Source organism: Polypterus senegalus, chromosome 17, assembly GCF_016835505.1.
Source record: "Polypterus senegalus isolate Bchr_013 chromosome 17, ASM1683550v1, whole genome shotgun sequence".
NCBI lineage: Eukaryota > Metazoa > Chordata > Cladistia > Polypteriformes > Polypteridae > Polypterus > Polypterus senegalus.
Window position 1 is genome coordinate 28,599,021 of NC_053170.1, and position 21,078 is coordinate 28,620,098.

At 37.8% G+C, this 21,078-nt stretch overlaps 1 protein-coding gene across 2 annotated transcripts in view; it reads left to right on the forward strand.

The window, feature by feature from the left end:
- The first annotated feature begins 4,372 nt into the window (after window positions 1–4,372).
- sdc3 (syndecan 3) overlaps window positions 4,373–21,078 on the forward strand; it is a 227,227-nt gene continuing 210,521 nt past the window's right edge. The window contains exon 1 of one of the 2 annotated variants that reach the window (XM_039740051.1): window positions 4,373–4,723. In XM_039740051.1, the coding sequence (XP_039595985.1) occupies window positions 4,661–4,723 (63 nt within the window). In that variant the 5' untranslated portion in view covers window positions 4,373–4,660. The remainder of the gene's footprint in view (window positions 4,724–21,078) is intronic. The other variant, XM_039740052.1, reaches the window with a different exon arrangement.

Here is a 21,078-nt window from a genome sequence, read left to right on the forward strand (position 1 = left end):
TCAAAAGGCAGGGCCTGTTAAAGCCCATTGCAGCACTCCTTGTGTGATTTTGGGCTATACAAAAATAAATTGTATTGTATTGTGTATAATGATGGCATACTGTCAGCACATTTCTGTATGTACTGGAATCGATTTGATAACCAGGCAAGAACAGTACCTGTAAGCCCAATTTCATTTTCCAGCCTGTGTAGTAAAATTGAATGGTCAATGGCATTAAATACAGCTCTTAGGTCTAACTTAATAATTACAGTGGAATTTCCTTCATCTGAGGATATCAGAATGTTATTTACAAAACACGTTAGTACCGCTTCTTTAATAAGACCAATGTGTAATTCAGACTGGAGTTACTCAAATAAATTGTGATGCGTAAGGTGTGACTGATGCTGATTGGAGACTACTTTTTCAAGTATTTTAGAGAGAAAGGGAAAATATGAAATAGGTCTATAATTAAGTATATGTGGTCTAGGTCTGACTTTTTAAGTAATGGTTTGATGACTGACACTTTTATTGCTTTACTAGTTTTGTTGGCACCACATCTAGGGAGTAGTAGGATTGATTCATTTTAAAATATAAAATTAAGATTTCCTGTTCTGTTACAGGACTAAAATTTCTGAAGTGGTGAATGCAAGTCAAGAACGGTTTGCCAAGCTAGTATGAGATTTGCAATATGATGTTGAGATCTGGAATCTTATGTTTTCAATTTTCTCATTCAAGACATTCATAAAGTCTGTACTGCTAACATCTGTTGGTATATTGCACTGTAGTTCTGAATTCCCATTTGTTACATTAGCCACCGTTCTAAACAGTACATGAGGATTATTATTGTTGTTTTCTATTATTTTAGAATAGTAGTCTGAGCGGGCTTTAAAAAAAGCTTTTTTATATTTTTAACACTTTTTGTCCATGTAATTTTAAAGACCTGCAGCTTTGTTGTTGTCCATCTACACCCCGGTTTTCTACATTCTAATTTAAAGGCTTGAGTGCTCTCATTAAACCAGGGTGAGTTTTTATGTGCTCTCATCACTTTTTGCTTTAACACTGTCTAGAACATATTTCAAGTTCATGTTATAAGTTGATGTTAGCTGATCTAAATTGTTTTACATGATTATACTTGACTTACCCAAAATATTTATACATTTTGAAGCAAAATTACAATCTGTCGCACTGTCTTTTTTAATCTGTGAATGTATTGGTAAGGGCAGAACCAAATCAAATATAATTAAACAGTGATCAGGGATAACTTCATTTAATGGAGTAATATTTCAATTTTGAATTTCTACCCTATGAGCTATAATTAAATCTAATGTGTAGTTATGCTTATGAGTTGGACCTTTGACAATCTGAGAAAATCCTACTGAATTTAAAAAATGTAAAACATTTGCTAAAGGTGCCCATTTCCACATCAGTGTGTATATTAAAATCCCCAATCAACACTACACGTTCATAATTTATAGCCAAATCAGATAAAAGGTTGCCAGATTCAGTCATGAACAATGAATATGGCCCTGGTGGACTGTAGACTAGCAGTACATTTGTGCTGGAATCTGTTTTAATATTTAAAATGAGTGTCTCAAAGGAAGTGAAGTTGCCTAAATTTTTAGAAGCTATTTGCATTTTGTTACAATGAATTATTCCAAGGCCTCCTCCTCGACCAGAATCTCTAGATTTATGAAGGAATGAGTATCCATCTGGTGACGCCTCAGCTCTGGGAGCAGTGTCAGTTTTACTAAGCCAGGTTTCAGTGAGAAGACACAAATCCGATTTTGTACTTAATATAATATCATTTACCAAAGCAGCTTTACTACCTAGAGAGTGAATGTTTAATAAGCAGCATTGAAATCTGCATAGTTATTTTTGAACTGGTCATATCTTTTTGTTTTAATTTAAGTTAAGTTACTATTAAAGGTGCCCCTGGTGGAGGATCTGCTTTTATCTGTTGGTCTCATTTTACACATTATTTTTTGGTTATCAAATAATTTAAGGCTTACATCAAGATTAAATTTATAATCCAACAACAGGGATTATGAGTTGCTATAAAAAGTGTGGCTATATGTTAATGTGCAGCATTGTGAGGGACAGACATTTTCTCCATGGCTGCTTTCCACCACAGGCTTATTGCAACAAGGATAGGCTTCAGCTGCTCATAACAATGTGACAGAAAGATCAGATTCAAGAAACAAATAAATTGTGTATATATATACATAAATGTAACAAAAACATTTTGAAGTCACTTAAAACTGTCTAATTTAAAAGAAACATGAGGGGAAAAGTTGAGGGATCATAGAAACTTAACAAACCTCCGCTTCTTCCTCCAGTCTGGAAGATCCTGAACAGCCAAAAGTGCTGTGAAGATGACCAGGCCTGATGTTCTAGCCCACCTCTTCTGGTCCCACCATAATATAAACCTGTTACTAATATCAGTGAGACATTATTAGACCAGTGATGAAGGAGCACTAGTGCTCTTAGCAATACCATTAACAAACCAATTAATTTGCTTAAGCAAAGAAAAGAACACCAACATTAAATGGGGTGCTCCACCTCTTTGAAAGCCTTTTTTGTGCCTTTTTGTAGGGAAATATCAATATTATAATAAATATAAGAATATGCATATACAAGGAATGGCTACTTTATTAGATTCACCACCTGTTATCATAACAGCCTGAATTAGTCAGAACATGGACTTGTCCGGGTATCCAAATTGTGGTGGCATGGGGATGTTGGGTCATGTGAACACTAATGTGTTCCACAGTTGCTGATGGATGTGTTTGCTGATTGGTGTGAGATCTGGTGATGAAAAGACCATCACATCAAGATGAATTCGCTGTCTATGTTGAAAAAGTAAAAGTTAGAAACACCATGTTCTGGCTGCACATGTAGAAGTGTGGCATAGTGGCTGAGGCTTTGGCCTCCAAACCCTGAGGTTGTGGGTTCAGATCTCGCTACTGACACTTTGTGACCATGAGTAAGTTACTTCACCTGCTTGTGTGGCAGATGGCAAATGCAAAATATATGTAACCAGTTACAAATAGCCTTGAATAAAGGTTTCAGGTAAATAATGATAGATGCAGGATACTAGTTGTGCCACCACTGCATGTGGTAAGAGAGTATGCACAGTAGATAATCTTTAGTGTATTTTGAAAAATGAGTAAGAAAAAACAGAAGGATTGATCTTTAGAGCATCAAGGATCTGCACTTGCAGCTTCTTGGAATTTACTGATTTATTTATTAAGACTTATACCAGTTTTGGCTATTTAGGGCATAACCTCTATGTAGGCTATTTAAACACCTGACACCTGGAGCAGGACTCTCCTTTAGGTATTAAAAATTTAGATGTGCCATGAAAAGTACAGCACATAGCTCTTTTAGATTAATCCAGATAAAATTTAAATTGCATATATACAGTATATAACCAGCTTTATTTTAAATGGTTTTATTTAATTGTGTTACTATTTGCGAATACATGCTATAATCAACCCTCTATATTTGAGGTAACCTGCCTTAGGGTGTGCGAGGCCGGTCACATCAAGCGCTGTTACAGGTATAAACTGTATAAACTTGCGCGGGAATTTAATAAAAATAAATGTTAACATATTTTCTCCTTACAGTAGTCAGCTAATTTTTTGAAAGATAACACGCAGACTTTATTCAGATATAATTAGGGAATATACCTTCACAAATGCGTTCGAACGGGACAGGCTGACCTCAAAAGCGGGGCCCCCTTAGGCGCGGGGCCTCTGGCGGTCGCCCCACTTGCCACCCCCCAAACGCCACTCTTGACCTGGGATCTGCATTACTATGGTGAAACTTCTTTTGCCGTCGCCTTATCCGAGTTACAGTTTAGTAATCCCCAGGATTTTAATTAGTTTGAAAGTTATAAATTAAAATTGACAGGTCTAGTTTTCGTTTACAGTTTGGACAACAAAAACTGGATGGATGTTGCAATTTCATCACTGCCACATCTAATTGATTTCTAAGAGTTATTTTAAAATTATAGTCGTTCATTCTCAGTGCAAGGAAGAAGCCAGTCCTGGGTGTGAGGCCCTGCTGTCTCATGCCACCTGCAATCACTCTGGTTCATATCCGGCCAACTGGATTAATTTGACAGAAGAAAAAATAGCTACGATTAAAACGCGTTTTAATTCCAAAAGTCCCGCACTGAGCGTGGTTTCTAAAAATTGTCCTGGCACATCCACGCTGTGAACGATTTCTTTAGATTTGTGAAGCTGTCGGGATTTGCGTTGATACGATCCAGGTGTTGCTGTTCACAGCGCCGGGCTGACGGTACAGCAGGGGGCATCACATCCACAGAAGGGAGAAGGGATCCTCGGCTGAATGGATGGAGGCGGATCTGCATTTTCTGCGCACTCGCACTCAAGTTCTCGTAGATCTCGATGAGAGGGAGAAGGGGGAGCGAGCGAGAGGCGGACTGCATCTTCTCACTCTCACTTAGAGGGAAACCCGCTTGTCAAGAATTACGAGAAAGTACACCGTAAGCGCAAAGGCAAGGCGCATACGAGCGGGAGCTGTTAAATAACGGGAATTTGCACGGGATCTGCAGGCTCACTGAACTTGGGAAGGGAAGAAAAAAAAAAAAAACACCGAGGAGCGATCACACCAAATCTTTCAACACGGCTCGATCGTCAGCTACTGCTCGATTACCATGAAACTGCCTTGTTTGATAGCTGTCGGCTCCCTCATGCTGATCCTCGGCGAAGCTGCAATGGTAAGTGCCAAATCTTGGGTTCAGGGGAGCGATTTCCCCTCGTGCACTGACGGCTGATGGTTTTTCTGGTACAGGAGGTGTTTATGAGTGAACCGCTCCCGCGAGCTGCTCCCAAGGGATTGCTCTCTGTGTTATTATTTTTTTTTTATAATGGATTCAGATTAACTTGTGAAAAAAGATCGTTCCTTTCGAGCCTGTGTCGGAGGCGGTTTGATTTTTATTCTGTATGGAAGACCAATTGGAATATATGTACAGATTTTGTAATTTAAAAAATATATATATGTATAATTTTGCGTGCTAAAGAAAGGCGTCGATAAATAATTCACATGGGCGTATAAATGCGTGTGGGGATTACCAGCCTGCGTTTTATTCGCTCCGGCGACAGTCAATTTGACTTATCCTTCAGGTGTGTGAGGTGGAAAGATTTAGCAAACACCTTCAGCCGGGTTATTAGCAATCCTGATGAAGCCGCCGTGCAATAACGAGTTATGTTTAACGCCCGAATTCTGCAGCAGGTTATTGTAAATGGCCGATACCGCCCTAAAAAAAGCCAATGGGAGAGATGTGTACCTGCTACCATGGACCCACGTTCCCTTGAGGGTAGCGATGTTGATAAGTACGCGTAACCCGTTGGGCTGTTTACAAGTGCGGGCTCAGTCTCTGAGGTCCCATACATAAAAGGAGGGGGGCGACTGAGCCAGTGTTAGAAGGCTGATGTCATGGTGCAGCTAATTAAAACACACCTCGGCTTTATCGGGATGCTGTGGCAACTGTCGTTCACATCTAACGGTGTTTAGTGCCTTGATCACTGCAGTGCTAAGGGTTCTGCCCGGCTTAATTTTGACCCTTTTTGTTTTAAGACTGATCGCACTTTGCTCATCGATGGAAACGTACTTAAACCAGCAACGGTGATTTAAAAAGAAGAGGTTAGCATTAGTACAATATCAACGAATAAATGGTACCGTATTACTAAGTGTCACTCTTCTAAAATAACATGGATGGCGAGTTAATAAAACAGCTTAATCCAATCAGGGTTATACTGTATATGGTATCTGAGCCTCGCCAGGTAGCGCTTATAGTCCCCTCATAACAGGATTCTTTTTATATCACCGGTTAACCTAGTTTATGACTTTGGGGTTGTGGATGGAGAAACTATACATAAACTACACGCGATCACAGCAGTAAAGACCAGAATGGTGGCTCAAGGAAGCGGCTGTGCTAATGACTGCGCTGCAGTGCTATCCCTTATTTACACATTATGATACAGTATCACCTAACTCCTACGTGAAGTGATGCGCAGCGCGACAATTCTTACATATTCACTACCCTAAAATGTGAAATAACTCGTGTGCATGGCACACGTTGTAAATGGATGCCCTTACCGTGGGAGTAAATGCACGTGTTCGACAATTGTAATCCGTAGGCTGAGGAAGTATGGAATTCATAATCTTAACAACTGAAGCATTGAATAACGCGAGTGCAAAAATGTCAGGCCAGCCTGCAACATGCAATATTTTTAACAGGGGACTTTTAAACGATGCCCACCATAACTTAACGTCGATTTCAAAAAAAGAAAATGTTAATCACATGCACATTGCCTTTCGCACTGCAGTTTCTACATCGTTTTCTTTCTTACTTCGGCTAAATCTACAGTGAGTCTCCCACGCGTTCCTGTGAGAGGAAATCTGTTTTTAATGTGTCTCCTTGTAAACAGAGGATGGATGATGTGATTGCAGGAAAGTGATTCGGCCACCCCTGTCAGCGACATTCTGGATGTCCGATTTGGGAAATTGGGAGGGGTGAGATAGGAGGCCCTGACCATTCTTCTCGAAGACTATGGAAATCAAAGCTGTCGCCAAAGGGGACTTGGTGTTGTCTAATTGAATGTAACGATACTGAACTGTTCAAGACGCGTGAAGCTGTGTGGTACTGTCATCTGGCTGTGGCTACAAATCCATTTTCTTGAAAATAATTTAGACTCTTTCTGTGCAAATAATCCGAGCCAATATAAGAGTGGATTTTGGCATTCTCACTGTACTATAAACACGTTCTCATTTATCCAGAAAAAAGGTCCAAATAATGAGTAAATTATAAATAACGGCTGCTAAATGTTTTAGTTTTGTATGAGACACCTAGCGACGCTCCCTCAGGATCAAATGTAGCTACTGGTTCCCAGTAATTTATTGTAAGGAATTATTTCGCGTATACTGTATTTTTTTCTTGTTTCTCCTAGATATTTATCAAATTCAGAAATTTAGCAAGCAAATTAAGTTTAAAATATAGAGTAGAAGGAAAAGGTTTAAAAAGCCTGAAGGTGAATGAAACGATTCATTTTGATTATAAATATAGTGTCGCTGTCAGAACGGAACATAACATTATGGAGCAAGTAAGCCAACGATAAAATAAAAGAAAGTTAAATACCTGATGAGAGCTGAATGGTTATTATTCGTTGTAGAACTGTTGGGCTCATCCATGTTATGAATGTTGTATTTATGATCATTTTAACGAATAAAGCAAGCCTGCATTGTGATACCGAAAGCAGTATACGTAAACTATAAGATGTAAGTGTAGACTGTGCAGAATACAAGATAGGCTGCAAGGAGACACGTCAGTTAGTGCAACCGCCTCTGCGTTAAAGATTTACGTCAACTTCGTGTTCACCCTGAAAAGGATTATGGGACGAGCGGGAAGCGCGAGTCGCGCAGAGCGGGAGTTTAGAAGAGAGGGTTGCTGGGTACGCGATGTGCGGACTGCTGCTTATCATCAAACGTCCTCTTAAACGTTTGTTTAGTTTGAGTTGCTGTACATTACTCTGATAAGTAAGGTATATTTATTTTTCTGTCTTTCTTTAACGTTTGATTATATTAATTGTTAAATGACCCGTAAGTAGTACTGTTATTTTAAAGTTCAGCAATTTAAAGTGACAAGAAAGCCTGACGTACCCAAATTCAGTCAATAAAATGGTAGGGAGGGTGAGAGAGAAACCTCCTTGTAATTGTTTCCCTGCTTCAGAAAATTCTGTCATCTCTCAGGCAGTCGCTGATGTATTAATGCATTAATATAACACCACATGCGGGTTATCTTTGTGGAATTTGCACAACATAGTTGATGAAGTTATGTAAAATGGTGGTTCCAAATTGTTCATGAAGTGGACTGATGCCATGCTAAGGGCAGGTCATTGTTTTTTGCCTGATGTTGCCAGGATAGACTAGAGACCTTTGCAACCCTGAATTGGGTTAAGTGGGATGGAGAATGTTATGCTATGGTAAAATATAGGATCATTCATTACAAGCAATGGTCTAAGCAAAAGTCACAACATCCTTTGTACAAAACTGGGCTAATTCCCACTGGGTGTATATATTGTTTTAAAATTGACATCAGTTAGTAAAGTGCATTTATGTTATGTGGCCAAGAATTGTACTGAAACGGTTCATTTGAGCAACATTAGTCCAGGATTATGTAGGATAATAAACATAAATCTTAGAATTTGTGCAAAGAGGGTTTATTCCAGCTTAATTCCAGTGAAGACAACAGGAGAATTAAGATCTACTGAGACCTCATGTGTGTCTAACAGCAAGGTAAAAAAGTTACATTGAATGGTCCATAGAGTACTTCCATGCAAATTACACTTTAGTGATACTGCAAGAAATTACTCAACAGAAGATTTTACAATTAAACAAAATACAACCGTTTGTACTTTACAGTAATATTGAAACAAATACGTACATTAACTTTTATCGTATTGATTATGTACAAAGATAAATGTAGACTAAAATGAAATGGAAAACTTAGATAATGTTTAATTTGAAACTAAACACATTGGATCAAATGAACTAAACAAGCCACGTAGTTAGACAGATTGGCACAGGGATGGCTTATTGCCACTGATCATGTCGACCTTTACACTGTATTGTGTGTGTTCATTTCTTTCACCTCATCATCAAGTATATGCACTGTAAGGGTAAATAAGTTGTCAGCCATCTTCACTTATAAATTTCTTTGAACGTCTGTGCATGCGTGAGCACGTTCATGATTGTGGTGTATCTGTGTGTGAGTACATGTATGTTTAAATAAATTATGTATCTCAAAACTACTTATGTAAATTTTTTGCAAATCAATAGGTCTGGATCAATGACTAAACAGAGCAGACTGCAAAAATCCTGGTAAAGTTAAGTTATTTTTGTGGCAGTTATTGTAGGGCATATGTCAAACTGTTTTTGAAAGATAAAGGAATAAGTACCAGACCAGTGGGATCAAAAGTAATAGTCCTTGGGCCTGTAACAAGACAAACATGGTGCAACATGTTTGAAGAACATAGATAAATTTTTTCAAAAGTTATCATTATGCACAGGTCTTGGGATCCAGGGTGAATATTTTGTAAACTAATACTCTAAAATGTTCTATCCTTGCTGGGATGTAGTCATCCAGGCGCTCTACGCAAGGAAAAATAACTCATCTTCTAAAGGAAAATTGCAGTTTTAAGATGTAAAAATCTATTTCAGTTTTCCCACACAAACAGATATTATGCTAAAGTCAGCTTTTCTTGAGTTTTTGAGCATTGTACAATAAGAATCCGAACTTAGCTCAACAATGAATTTTTTAAACCATCACCAGTCTTCCATTTACATGGAAGTAAAATGAAGATGCTGTACAGCATGAGTTGGGGTGAAGCTGTAATATTTAGCTACTGAAGGCACCTGATTACCTCTTTTGCAGACTGAATACATTTAGGGAGATGAATATGGCCTGTATTTTTAAGCTGTATTAATTTATGTATAGCACAGACAGAGGAAAGGCGTATTCTTAAGAGATTGTCTTCCCACTCACAATTTCAGGAAATAAATGTAAGAGTGTAGTGTCCACTTATTTGCTGCAGATACTTTTATATGGGGAATTGGAACTTTATAGGTTCCCAGAAATTATGGGTACAAACTGGATTTTGCTCAGGTGAGGATGCCATTCCAACACATCACACATTTCCCAGTTCATTTAATATGTAAGTCATTGGAACGTGGAAGGGAGACCAACTTGAGCATGGAGAGAACACGCAGGCTTTATTAATTTGTCCTTGAGGTGTAGACTGAGCAAGGGCATGTATGTTTCATCTTGTGTTTTGTTATTCTGGATTATTTGGCCTTCTCTACTTTGGGGACTATCACAAGTTTAAAATTTTAAGTTACATCTTTGGTATTAGGCACCCAAGTGAGCCTGATGTACAGGCTACCATTATTTGACTTGTAATATTTCAATCATGTTTTCAACATGACTTTCTCAAACCCACATGATCCAGATGAGGTTCCTGGGGTGTTGCCTATTCTTACAGCATTAGGTTCCAGGCAAGAATGGATCGTGGACCGGACAGCATTCCACCAAAGGGCCCATTTCTGTGCAACAAATACGAGACCAAATTAGAATGGTCAATTAACTTGACCTGCATGGCTTTAGGATTTGTCATGCTACATATTGTGTCCAATTAAATTGAATAATTGATAATAATTAATTACATACAGAAACTGTCTCTCTATGAAAGCCATTTTTCACATGCCATCATCAGGACAGAGTTTGTCACAGGGGAAGTTTTTAAAATGTCTGGTTGGCTGAGAAAATGGCAGTTTTACTCGGTGAAGTGGGAGGCTTTGGAGGCTGAAATGCAGAATGTAGTTGGGCACCAGGCAGGGTGAAGCTGCAGATTCTGTTTTAATGTTAGTGATAGCTGTTCTTGCTCCTACCCTGTTCAGTGCTTGCATGGACTGGGTGTTGGGCAAGGTCGTGGGGTCTAGTGGCTGTGGGGCATCTGTTGGTGATTCAAGGATCTTGACTTTGCTAACGATACTGTGATCTTCGCAGAGTCAATGGAGGCTCTGATTGGGGCTCTTTAGAGACAGAGAGAGGAGTCTGACTGTCTGGGCTTGCGAGTGTCCTGGATAAAAACCAGGATCCAGGCCTTTAATGACCTCTTGGGCACAGTCATCAGCAGTGTGTCTGTCTGCGGAGAGAGTGCTATGATTGCCCATTGAGAGATCATATTGGGGGCTCTGTTACCTTAGAATCCTCTACTGTTAAAATGGGTTCCGAAAACAAAAAAGAGAATTGAGAACTGTGTTCAGAGCACTTTAATAGATAACCAATAGCCTCCCTAGAGTTTACAATGTATGTGCCAACAACAGTCTGTGTTACCAAACTGGCATGGTGAGATGTCTGGGTGTTGACATTCTTGTTTTTCCATATATGCCCAAGATGGGGAGGTGTGGCTTTTTCATTTCTAGTTTCTTTTTCTTTCCTGAGATTAAGGATTTTGCTGATGGACTCTGTTTCTGTCCCTGTCGCTCTCCTCAAACAGTTGCGTGATTTGCTGACTCTTGGTTTCTCAAATCCCTGATTTGCCATGCCATCTGCCGGCACATTAAAAAAATAACAATAAACCCTTGTTGAGCAGGAAAGTCAGCAAACATAAATGACTTAGTGTTGAAACAACCCTAAAACCATGATCTGAGGAGAATTAATTTTTACACAACTGTCTGCCTCAAACCATCTCTCATTTGCAATGCTGAATGTTTTAATAACACAAATCACACATGGTGCTGGTGCTCATGTCTGGTGTCCCTGGAGCACAGCCTGGAGGCCTTTAAAAGCCTTAAGTGTTCATATTTGATGTCTCGTAATCACAAAACAGACTCTACGTACAATGAGTGGATGGCATGTATTTTAATCAATTGCACATAAATAATGCACTTAAGTACATATGCTCTTACATGTTTACCAGTTTAAACTCCTATTAAAGTGTTTTAGCTCAACATTTACTCAAGCACATTAACACAAACCTGAGACAATCAGCAGTTCATTCTTGACATTAGCTAACAGTTCTTGATTATCCATTTATCTGACAGCTGGCTAGAAGCATCCTTGGTATCTGTTAGTTCCATGCAGCACCTTTCATATCTATCTTTGTAGCTTTCTGTCTGTCTACTGCATTTAGTGACTTTCTTATCTGCCTTTTGTATATATTATCTTTTATGAGTCTGTCTCTTGTTGTCTTTGCAGACATGTTTTTCTCAGAGTATTGTGGATCCTGGTTTATTGCTGTTATTTGTGACTTAGACTGCCAACTAGTGGTTGGTGGCTTGCCTTGAAAAAGTACAATAAATTCTTCATACTTGCCTTTTCTCCTTTGTGTGTAGGAATCCCCTAATGAGTTGTGTGTTGTAAAGTTGGCATGGGTCATCTCAAGCAGCACCATTTATGAGTACACCAGTCTAACAACTAAGTCAATGAATTAACACTGCTTTCTGTTACCTGCCTGCCGCTGCCAACATCTAGTGGCTTTGTTTCTATCTCTGGACACCCTTTTCTATACATCAAAGCTGACACCAGTGAGCACAGCTGCTGTCTTGGCTTTTTTAATGCACATTTTCATCCTTTTGGACTCATTTGCACTGTTAATTGCACTTGGTTTATGCAAACACTGTTGTTCCATATGAACTGGAAAATTTTGGCAAGGAAGCAAATGCTAATTTTGTGTGTATGTTTCTTACACATTTTTTTGGGAAGATAAAAAAAACAAATTTACGTTTTGTGTTGAAAATTCATGTATATGTCAGTTCTTTTCCAAAGATGACTGAAGATCCACAAAACATGTATTTGCTTAATTAATGGGTTTATTGGTTTTCCCAATGCGGCACAGCTCATTGGACTTAGTGGCTTATGCTTTCCTTCATAGTAAGGTTGCAGGTATGTTGCCTTTCTATAGTTTGTAAGGTGCTAAGATATAAAGTGTATGAATATTGTTTCAGTTGCCTGCTGACTTGTGCAAGTCAGTTAACCTGACAGGAGGAATGAATATACTGTAGCTGTTTCATAAGGGATTCTCATGAATAAATGGACAATAATCCTCTTTAACCGTTTTTAGCTACACAGAGGCAGGTCCACCCTTTTTTTGTCTTTTTATATGATTATCCCAAAATTCCTCTGTGGTCTCCCCAATAATATTTTTGTTGTGTTTTGGGGTGCACAACATTTAAATATGCTTTCTTGACAGTTTATCTATTAAACTAATTATCATATTTGAGGTTTAGGTACTTTTTACTGTCTTTCTTAAGGCAAATTGTGTTCCAGAATTGTTTTGAGCTGTGGTTTTTTGAAATTTACTTTTTTTTTTGGTTTTGTGCTTAAAATACTGTAATTTTAGTGAGTTAATAGTGTTTATGAAATTTTTTTCATTGTGCTGGTTCTGAATTTCCATGAAATTTTCATGAAAGTTTATTAATTCATAGGTGAAATTATTCAACTTAGTGTTAGTATTTGTGTTAAATACTTATCATGTATGATTGGCAACACATGAACACTAACAGTTGGTAAGTTTGTTTTTTATTTTTACATGTTAATTTGTAAATGAAAGAAATTTGTTTTATCGGTAATTCCGGTGGTTGTTTGAACTAATTTAATAAATCATATTATGATCGATTAAATCATTTTTATAATTTTTCCAGTAAGAGATCATTTTTAATTATAGATATTCTTTAAAATTTTGAAATTTACATACCGTACCATTCTGATTTGCGCTACGCATTTACTTCTTTGTCCTTGCGTTTAATTCCATGAATTGTGTATAATTTATGTTTTGATCTTTCATCAGTTTTGTACTGTTTGTGAATCAATTGACATTTCTTCTTGTTTTTCGTATTTTTTGGATTACCTGAGCTTTTTTTTTATTATCCTCATTTAATTTTTTATTTGAAAATAAGAGTTAAAAATCAAACCGCTTCATAAAGGTAGAAGAAAATTAATCAGTTGCATACACGTTTATGCTCTGATTTTTCATATAAACAGAATGAAAGAGTTAAAGACAGGGCTAGAATAATATAGAATTTTAGGAATACCTAATTATTCATCTTATTTAGTAGTAGTTTATTAACTACGTTGCACATGTTATTTTCAACTGTTATTTAATTTATCGACAATGCAAAGAAATTACATGGTGCAAACACAAAATAACAACGTAAGTGGAAATTTATCAAATCAGGTAAAAGAACTATCAAATAAACTTGAAATTTGAATAGGTACATGTTATGGTTCACAAGTTGACATATCCATACAATTATTATATAATCTCTACTTATACGAGCAAGTTGAGTGGAGAACACTCCAGATTTTTTGCCAAGTAGTAGGCTGCAAACACACAAGCAAAAAAGAATCCTATTTTAAAAGGCTCAGTTTTATGAGCTAAACTGAAGGCTGCAGCCCATCAAACAACTTGTCACTTTGTCTTCTGAATTGCATTACAGTTTGGAATGTCTTGGTGGTTGCCAGTATTAATGGTGTCTAAGCCGAAGCAGTCCTCCTCCAGTACACTCACTCCCCACATTACATTGTTCCCATTAGTTGGGAGCTATGGGAGATGTGTGTGAAATTTCTTAAATTACATTTATTTAAGATCTCCATTCAAGCTCTGCCATATATGAACACAGATTCTTGTCCATACTCTACTAACACACTTACTGTAAGTGGATCTTAGATGTGGGTTCTAGATTTAGGACTAGAAATTTAAATATAGTTTGTCTAACCATCAATTATGACTCATAAAATCAGAATAGGGAAAGAATACATACGCAAGGAGATCAGAAAAGCAGTTTATTAACAGCTTCCACATCTCTACCTTACTCTTCCTTTCACTCTAAGAGCAACACCTTCATATATTATTCTTTAGAAGAAGTCACTTAGCCTCTTATCTTTTCTTTCAAGCATGGCCTACATGGATATATAGAGCTAGAGTTAAACAGTCTCATTGTTTTCATTTCAACTGACCTCTAAATCTCTGAGGAATAATAGTGTATTTTCTGAAGATTGTGCTGGGGAGAATAATAACATAAATTAAAATGTTTATCTGTGACTAAAATGTCATGGTGGAATCCTTCTTTGTCCAGGAAAGACAGGTAGCTTTAGTGCTGGAGAGTTGTAGACAATGGTTGTTGACATTTGATTTTAATCTTTTCATGTAAGTCATGCATGTTATTAAATTCTTGAAACTGTTTTTTAATCCATTTTCGTACTCACAAATAGCTGACAGCATTAAACTAGTTTACTGAATATTTGTGTTACTTATTTTTGATCACTAGTCTGTGTTCAATTTAAATTTCTTTGGGAATATTAAAAGATTGCACCTTAATATTTTTTTAGTATGTGAAATGTTAGACTAACAGTGTGACAAAGAGTACAACACTCCATATTTTCAACTTACTAAAGTATTTTTAGTGAGATATAAGTAACCAGCTGTTGTGTTAAGAGAGTGAACACTGCTTAAATATTTCAAATGGTAGAAAACAATATTGGTCAGTATCACCACAGTTTCTCTGAAAACAGTAACAGCAGAACAGGCAATCCAGTAAAAGACACTTGCCATAAATTGGTCTTTGATTGAGAGTTTTGTAGTAACAAAACATACATTTCCTATGTTCCTCAAGGACTGAATCTTCCTGAAGTGTTAAAGGTGTTATAATTGAAAAGGACTGCAGATGTTAGGACAATTATACTCCTGGTTTATTTAGCATGTGCTGATACAGCACATTACCTCTCCTCCTCTCTTTATTTAGCTGAACTGCCTTTATGGTTGTTGTAAGTTATCATAAGACACTATTCTTGGTAACCTCCAAAGTTGTGCCTGTGGTATGTAACATACTTTTCTTCTGTTCATGCATAAGGACTGTGATGGCACCCAGTATTTGTTTGTTCTTATCTTTGGTTTGCTGGATGATAGATTGTTCAGTATGTCTGGCTGCAGATTGAAGAGGATGGTTGGATGAATATAATTTGTTCTAAGATCCTAATCAGTCAGGCGACTGACTGCAGCTATATATCAATTGACTAGTTTTCCTTTTTATGGGTACATCCTGCCTTCTGCATGATGCTACCGGGATAGGTTCAGGAATGGGAGGTACAGATCCAAAAAATGGATGGATGGTACTGCATCAGAATATCCAAATATACTTTATATATATATATATATATATATTGTGAACTTGGACCCGGACACACACAGACGGACATCTTAAATTCACCACACACTGTTTATTTACAATATTTACACAAATAATTCACATGCACAAACCCCAGTGCCTCTTGCACCGATTCCCCCAATGTCCAGGCCACACAGTCCTGTGCCTCTTTTTCTCCTGGCTGCCTCCAGTCCTCACTCCAGCTCCGTCCTCTTCCACCCGACTTCTGCCAATGACTGGAGGGAGGCGGCCCCTTTTATAGGAACCCGGATGGGCTCCAGCTGCTTCCCGGCAATCTCCTGCGGACACACCCCTGTGTGGCGGAAGTGCCGGCTGCGCACCCGGAAGCCATCCGGGTGTCCCCTGTCGTCTTCCCCCCGGCACTTCCTGGTGTGGCGGAAGTGCTGGGCTCCCGGATAATAAGGCACTGGGCGCCGCCTGGCGGTGGCCACGGGCCCCTACAGGGCTGGGCTTCCAAGCCCTCTACCCGAGGCCTCCAGTATAACCAGGACGGACGCCCCCTCTCGGTCTGGAGGAGGCACAAGCCCTCCTCTGGTCTTCCTGGGAGCCCGGCCGGGGACCACACGGGATATACCGGCATCGGGGCGCCGCCTGCCGGTGGCCACGGGTCCCTACAAGGCTGGGCTTCCAAGGCTGGGCTTCTTGTCCTCCTGGGCCCCGGCCGGGCTCCAGCCCCAGCCGGGACCACAATATATATATATATATATATATATATATATATATATAATACACAGTTAGGTCCATAAATATTTGGACAGAGACAACTTTTTTCTAATTTTGGTTTTAATTTTGGTACCACAATGTGCAGACTTTCAGTTTTAATTCAGTGGGGTGAACAAAACGATTGCATAAAAATGTGAGGCAACTAAAGTCTATATACAGTATATATATCTATATATCTATATATATATATATATATCAGCACCTACTCATTTGGTGTTTGTGATCCTGATTTAAGCGTTCTAACTGTGTTTGCTGCTTGTTGTTTTGTAATTATGACTGCTTCTGCCTGTCTCTGTTGGCTCAGGCCAGTTCCCTTAGTCTCTCCAAATGACACCTATCCTTCAGCCTTATGGTGGCTCTGGTAGCATTTCTGTCTGGCCCTTTGTTTTTTAAGGAAGAACGTAATAGAAACAGATGACAGAAGTCCCATTAGTCTATTAAGCTTGTTTGGTTAAAATAGCTTAAATTAAATGAAAAAATGACAGTTGCTGAAGATCCCATTGCAGATTTTTCTTCTTTTTTCATTTTTAGGTTGCTAATGGAACATTACCTTTATACTTGCTTCTTGCCTCATTTGGTTTTAAGTGGTTTCATTTTATATGCACTACAATCCATATTCTCATTAGTTTATTTGTAAATATTGCTTTTCACTGAAGGCCGACTCCAGATTTTAGATTAATTGCATTTTTTCCTCTCAAACAAACCCCTTAAATACTGTAGTCTTACCTTGATTTGGACCCTTTTGTCACCTTTTACTCTTTCCAATAAATGGCATTTAGAGTATTTCAGTGAGCTCTCTTCAGATGGGATTTATCAAGTCTTATTGATTTTTGTCATTCCCATCCTCAAGATTAAATCACATGCAAGGAACAACACAATGCTTTTACACACGAGATTTTAGGAGAAACTTGCTGTCAACACCTCAGGAGTTATTGCCTTGATGTGGCAGACTGTGGGACATTGACAAGACGGGGCTGATTTGCCCTATATGACTTTATGACAGAATTTTAAAAAATGCTTTTTGGGACAGGTTTGGCAATGAATATGAGAAAAACCACGAGTTTGCATGTCTGTGAGTACTTTGGATGGACTCATTTTCCAGGGTTGATTCCTTCCTTGTGTCCAGTACTTTTAGGATGTGCTTTGTTGCTCTGTGACCCTGAAGTGGATTAAGAGAATCTGGCAATACTATGTCATATCTGATTTTTTTTATTACATTTTTATAAGGAGTTTTGTGACACCATATGTTCAAGATAAAGTGTAAAGTAAAGGTTAATGTTGATGGCTGTCAGTTGTTTCCAGTATTTCTTTTTGCGTACGTAACAAAGGGCAGGCCACACTTGCACAACCAGTTTGTCTCTTGCTGTGGACGCTGCCAAGTATTGATCAAGCAACTCAAACCTGACCCTTGGAACCTAATACTTATTTACCAATAGGTCAGTTCTCCTGACTGACCTACTGAAAATGCACTAAAATGAAATTGTCTCCATCCTTATTGTTGGGTTCAATTTAATATCACCATTTGTGTTATTTGCCTGCTGTCTACACTAACATGGAGTCACCCTGAAAGCTTTCTATTCAAGAGATATTTTTGTTAATTTATGCCTGCCCGCATACAAGTATAGGCTGTGCTAAGTTCTGTGTGTTCGGTTTAAGCTAGACATGCTTCCTCCCATCCATTGCCTTCTTCTTGCACTTCTTTGCTGTTCACCCTTCCTGTCTACTTTTGACCTGTCACTCTCTGTGTTTGAACTCTAGGCCTGCTGAAATTAGTTCTGGACGAAAGATCTTCCACAAAGATACTGATAGGTGCCACAGAGTACTGACTTTTAGGGACACAAACTAACTCTGTGCTCCTAAGTTCTTTAAAAGATAGCATGAGTAACATATTTATTTAACTAGCTCTGCACAATTTACTCTCCATGCATTTGTTTGCTTAAACTTTAGGTTCAGATGGAGCAAAGACCTTATTTTTCTGTCCTTATGCTTGACTGTGAATTGTGATATGGTCTTGAAAGTACATTGGACTAGTAGGCATAGCATAAAATGATGAGTGAAATCTAGGAGACCCCTGCTGCATAATTAGAGTTCTGTTCTCTTTTAGACATTACAGGAGCCCCATGGCATGTTTGCCTTCCTGTCTTTCAGAAGATGGATTAAATAAAAAGAATTCTGGCATGTGAAACTATAATGGGAGGCTTATGGTTTTTGAAGTTAACTTTGGAAATGTTTTTCTCCAATGTGCCTTGGTGCTTTCTCTCTCTCTCTCTCTCTGTTTTTTTATTTTTAAAGGCTTGGAATCTGAGTTGTTGCACAGAATGTTTTTTGATCTTTGCTACATAAAGAAAGAGATTCATTGGAAGCTTCACTTGTCACTGCTAGGGCCACAGAGGAACTTTTATTTCAGTTGTAAAGCCTGGGTGTTCATATGAAAAATCCACTTGCTGGATTTGGAACAATAAAATTCTTAGAGAGGAATTATAGAAGTATATTTTTATCTACCTCTCTCAGCTGGGGTGACAAATAAAAGGAATTTAAACCCTTTTCTGGATCACCTTTCATTGCACCTGCAGGGGTCTCTAAATTGAGTTTTTTTCATATAGTGCCTTTTGAGAACTGCAATGAAGTGTTATTCAGAAACACTGAAAAACTATTTCTGTTAGCTCACAAAGAAATTGTGCTCTAGAACATAAAGAATATTGCTGCTATATCACTATATCCTCTAGCTACAAAATAAAATATTACTTGTTGTGTTAAATTGACTTTTTAAAATGTAGCTATGGAAACATTGTGTTATGTACGCACTTTCAAGTGTTAATTGATTTACCATGTATATTCAGAATTCATTAAGACCTTTCGTCTTTATTTTATAATGGTCCTTTGTACTGACTCTTTGAATTTGTGATACTGCTGCCACATGTTTGCATTAGATGGTTTCATTTTGACTGTTTTAAGTAAGTTGCTTTGCAATGAGCTTTAATATTGGTTTAAGCTGAATAGTGTGTGACCTTGTTGTGCTGTGTTAAAGGAGTTTGAAAGAATAGATACTAGCCATGGACCAATGGGGTTGAATTATTTGTAAAACAAACATTGCTTTGTAGTTGTCATTTTATTTCCCAATGGCATGATTTCTGCCCAGATGAACTGATAAACTTAATTATGAATACATTATAATGAATGGAGATACTACAAGCAACCCCAATGATGAACCTGAGAGTTTATATGTAAAATATTCAGGTGTGTGTATTTATGTAAAATTGAAATATGATATTATTGCAACATAACCTAAGTGGAAGTTTATTACAAGAAATGCAGTGGTATTAAAGTCCTCCCGACACCCCCTGAAAAACCAACCGTAAAAACCTACTAAGCTTCAGAAGAATTCTTTTATTTCATCAGGATTTTGGTCCTAGAAAGACATTAAAGGGCTCAATGTATGAATTGGAGAGAAATCTGAGTAACCTGGAGTGAGATAGTTGAGAGTGACGGCAATGTGTATTAAAATTCCCTGTGTTAAATTAACACTTCAAAGTGTGGTTTCATATACAAAAAATGTTAACTTATGTGTGGAAAGGGAGAGAGAGAGGTGGCAAGCCCTCCTTACAGAGACAAGTGTTCTGCATAGATTGTCTTACCACAGCTAGGAAATCCTTGTGGAGAGTACAAATTTTTATTTGTTTATTTCAGGAGCAAGAAGGAGTGGACACTGCAGTTCAGATCTCTCTATACAGAGGCTAGCATACATGTATATTTATAAAGAAAGACAGAGTGTATGTTATGATAAGGAGAAGGTACCTTTTGAAAACTCGTCCATTAAAAAGGTGTAAATTTAAAAAGTCATGTGAAAGATACTTTATTTTTCTATTTATTATTTTCTCAATGATTTGTGTTATTTCTTTTCATTTGAATTATTACTTACAGCAGTACAAAATACATTCACCTACAGTGAAAAATGTTACATGTATCATAATCTGCATATATGATATGTAATATTTATATGCATATACAGTAGTACTGTGCAAAAATTGTAGGTCATCCAAAAAAATGATCTTTTTTTATCTATTTAGCTGTGCTGTTTATTTTCTCATTAAAACACATTGTAACATTAGAATGAACAGAAATAAACATTAATTCTATAAAATGTTTAGTTATGAAAATGGAAGCATTTTTTTGTCAATGTAAAACTGAAGGAGTTCTCTTTGGTACATTTTAACTGCTTTTTGTTCTTTTCCTTTTTATATTTTTGTATTTAAAGTCCAGCTATTTCCAAACCCATGGAGTCAATCATTTCAATTTGTTAAGGTTTTAGTATATCTGCTGTTGAAATTACCACTCCAGTTCAGCGATGTGGAGTAGTACAGGGAAGTACAGGGCCTGTCCTGATAGCACTGTGTGCAATGCAGGGTACAGTTCTATATACAGTTCTGCTTTCACATAATGATATAATGAGTGGTAATCTACTGACTGTGGATTTCACAGTTCTTACGCAATACAGCCATCCTTCCTAAAAAGTCCTAGTAAGTGGCCTGTAGTTTTATGTATTTTTAGGTGTTGCTCCAGAGGGTTGATTCGCAGAGCTAATGCCACTAAAGTGGCCAGCTTTGACTCAGGCCTTACATATAC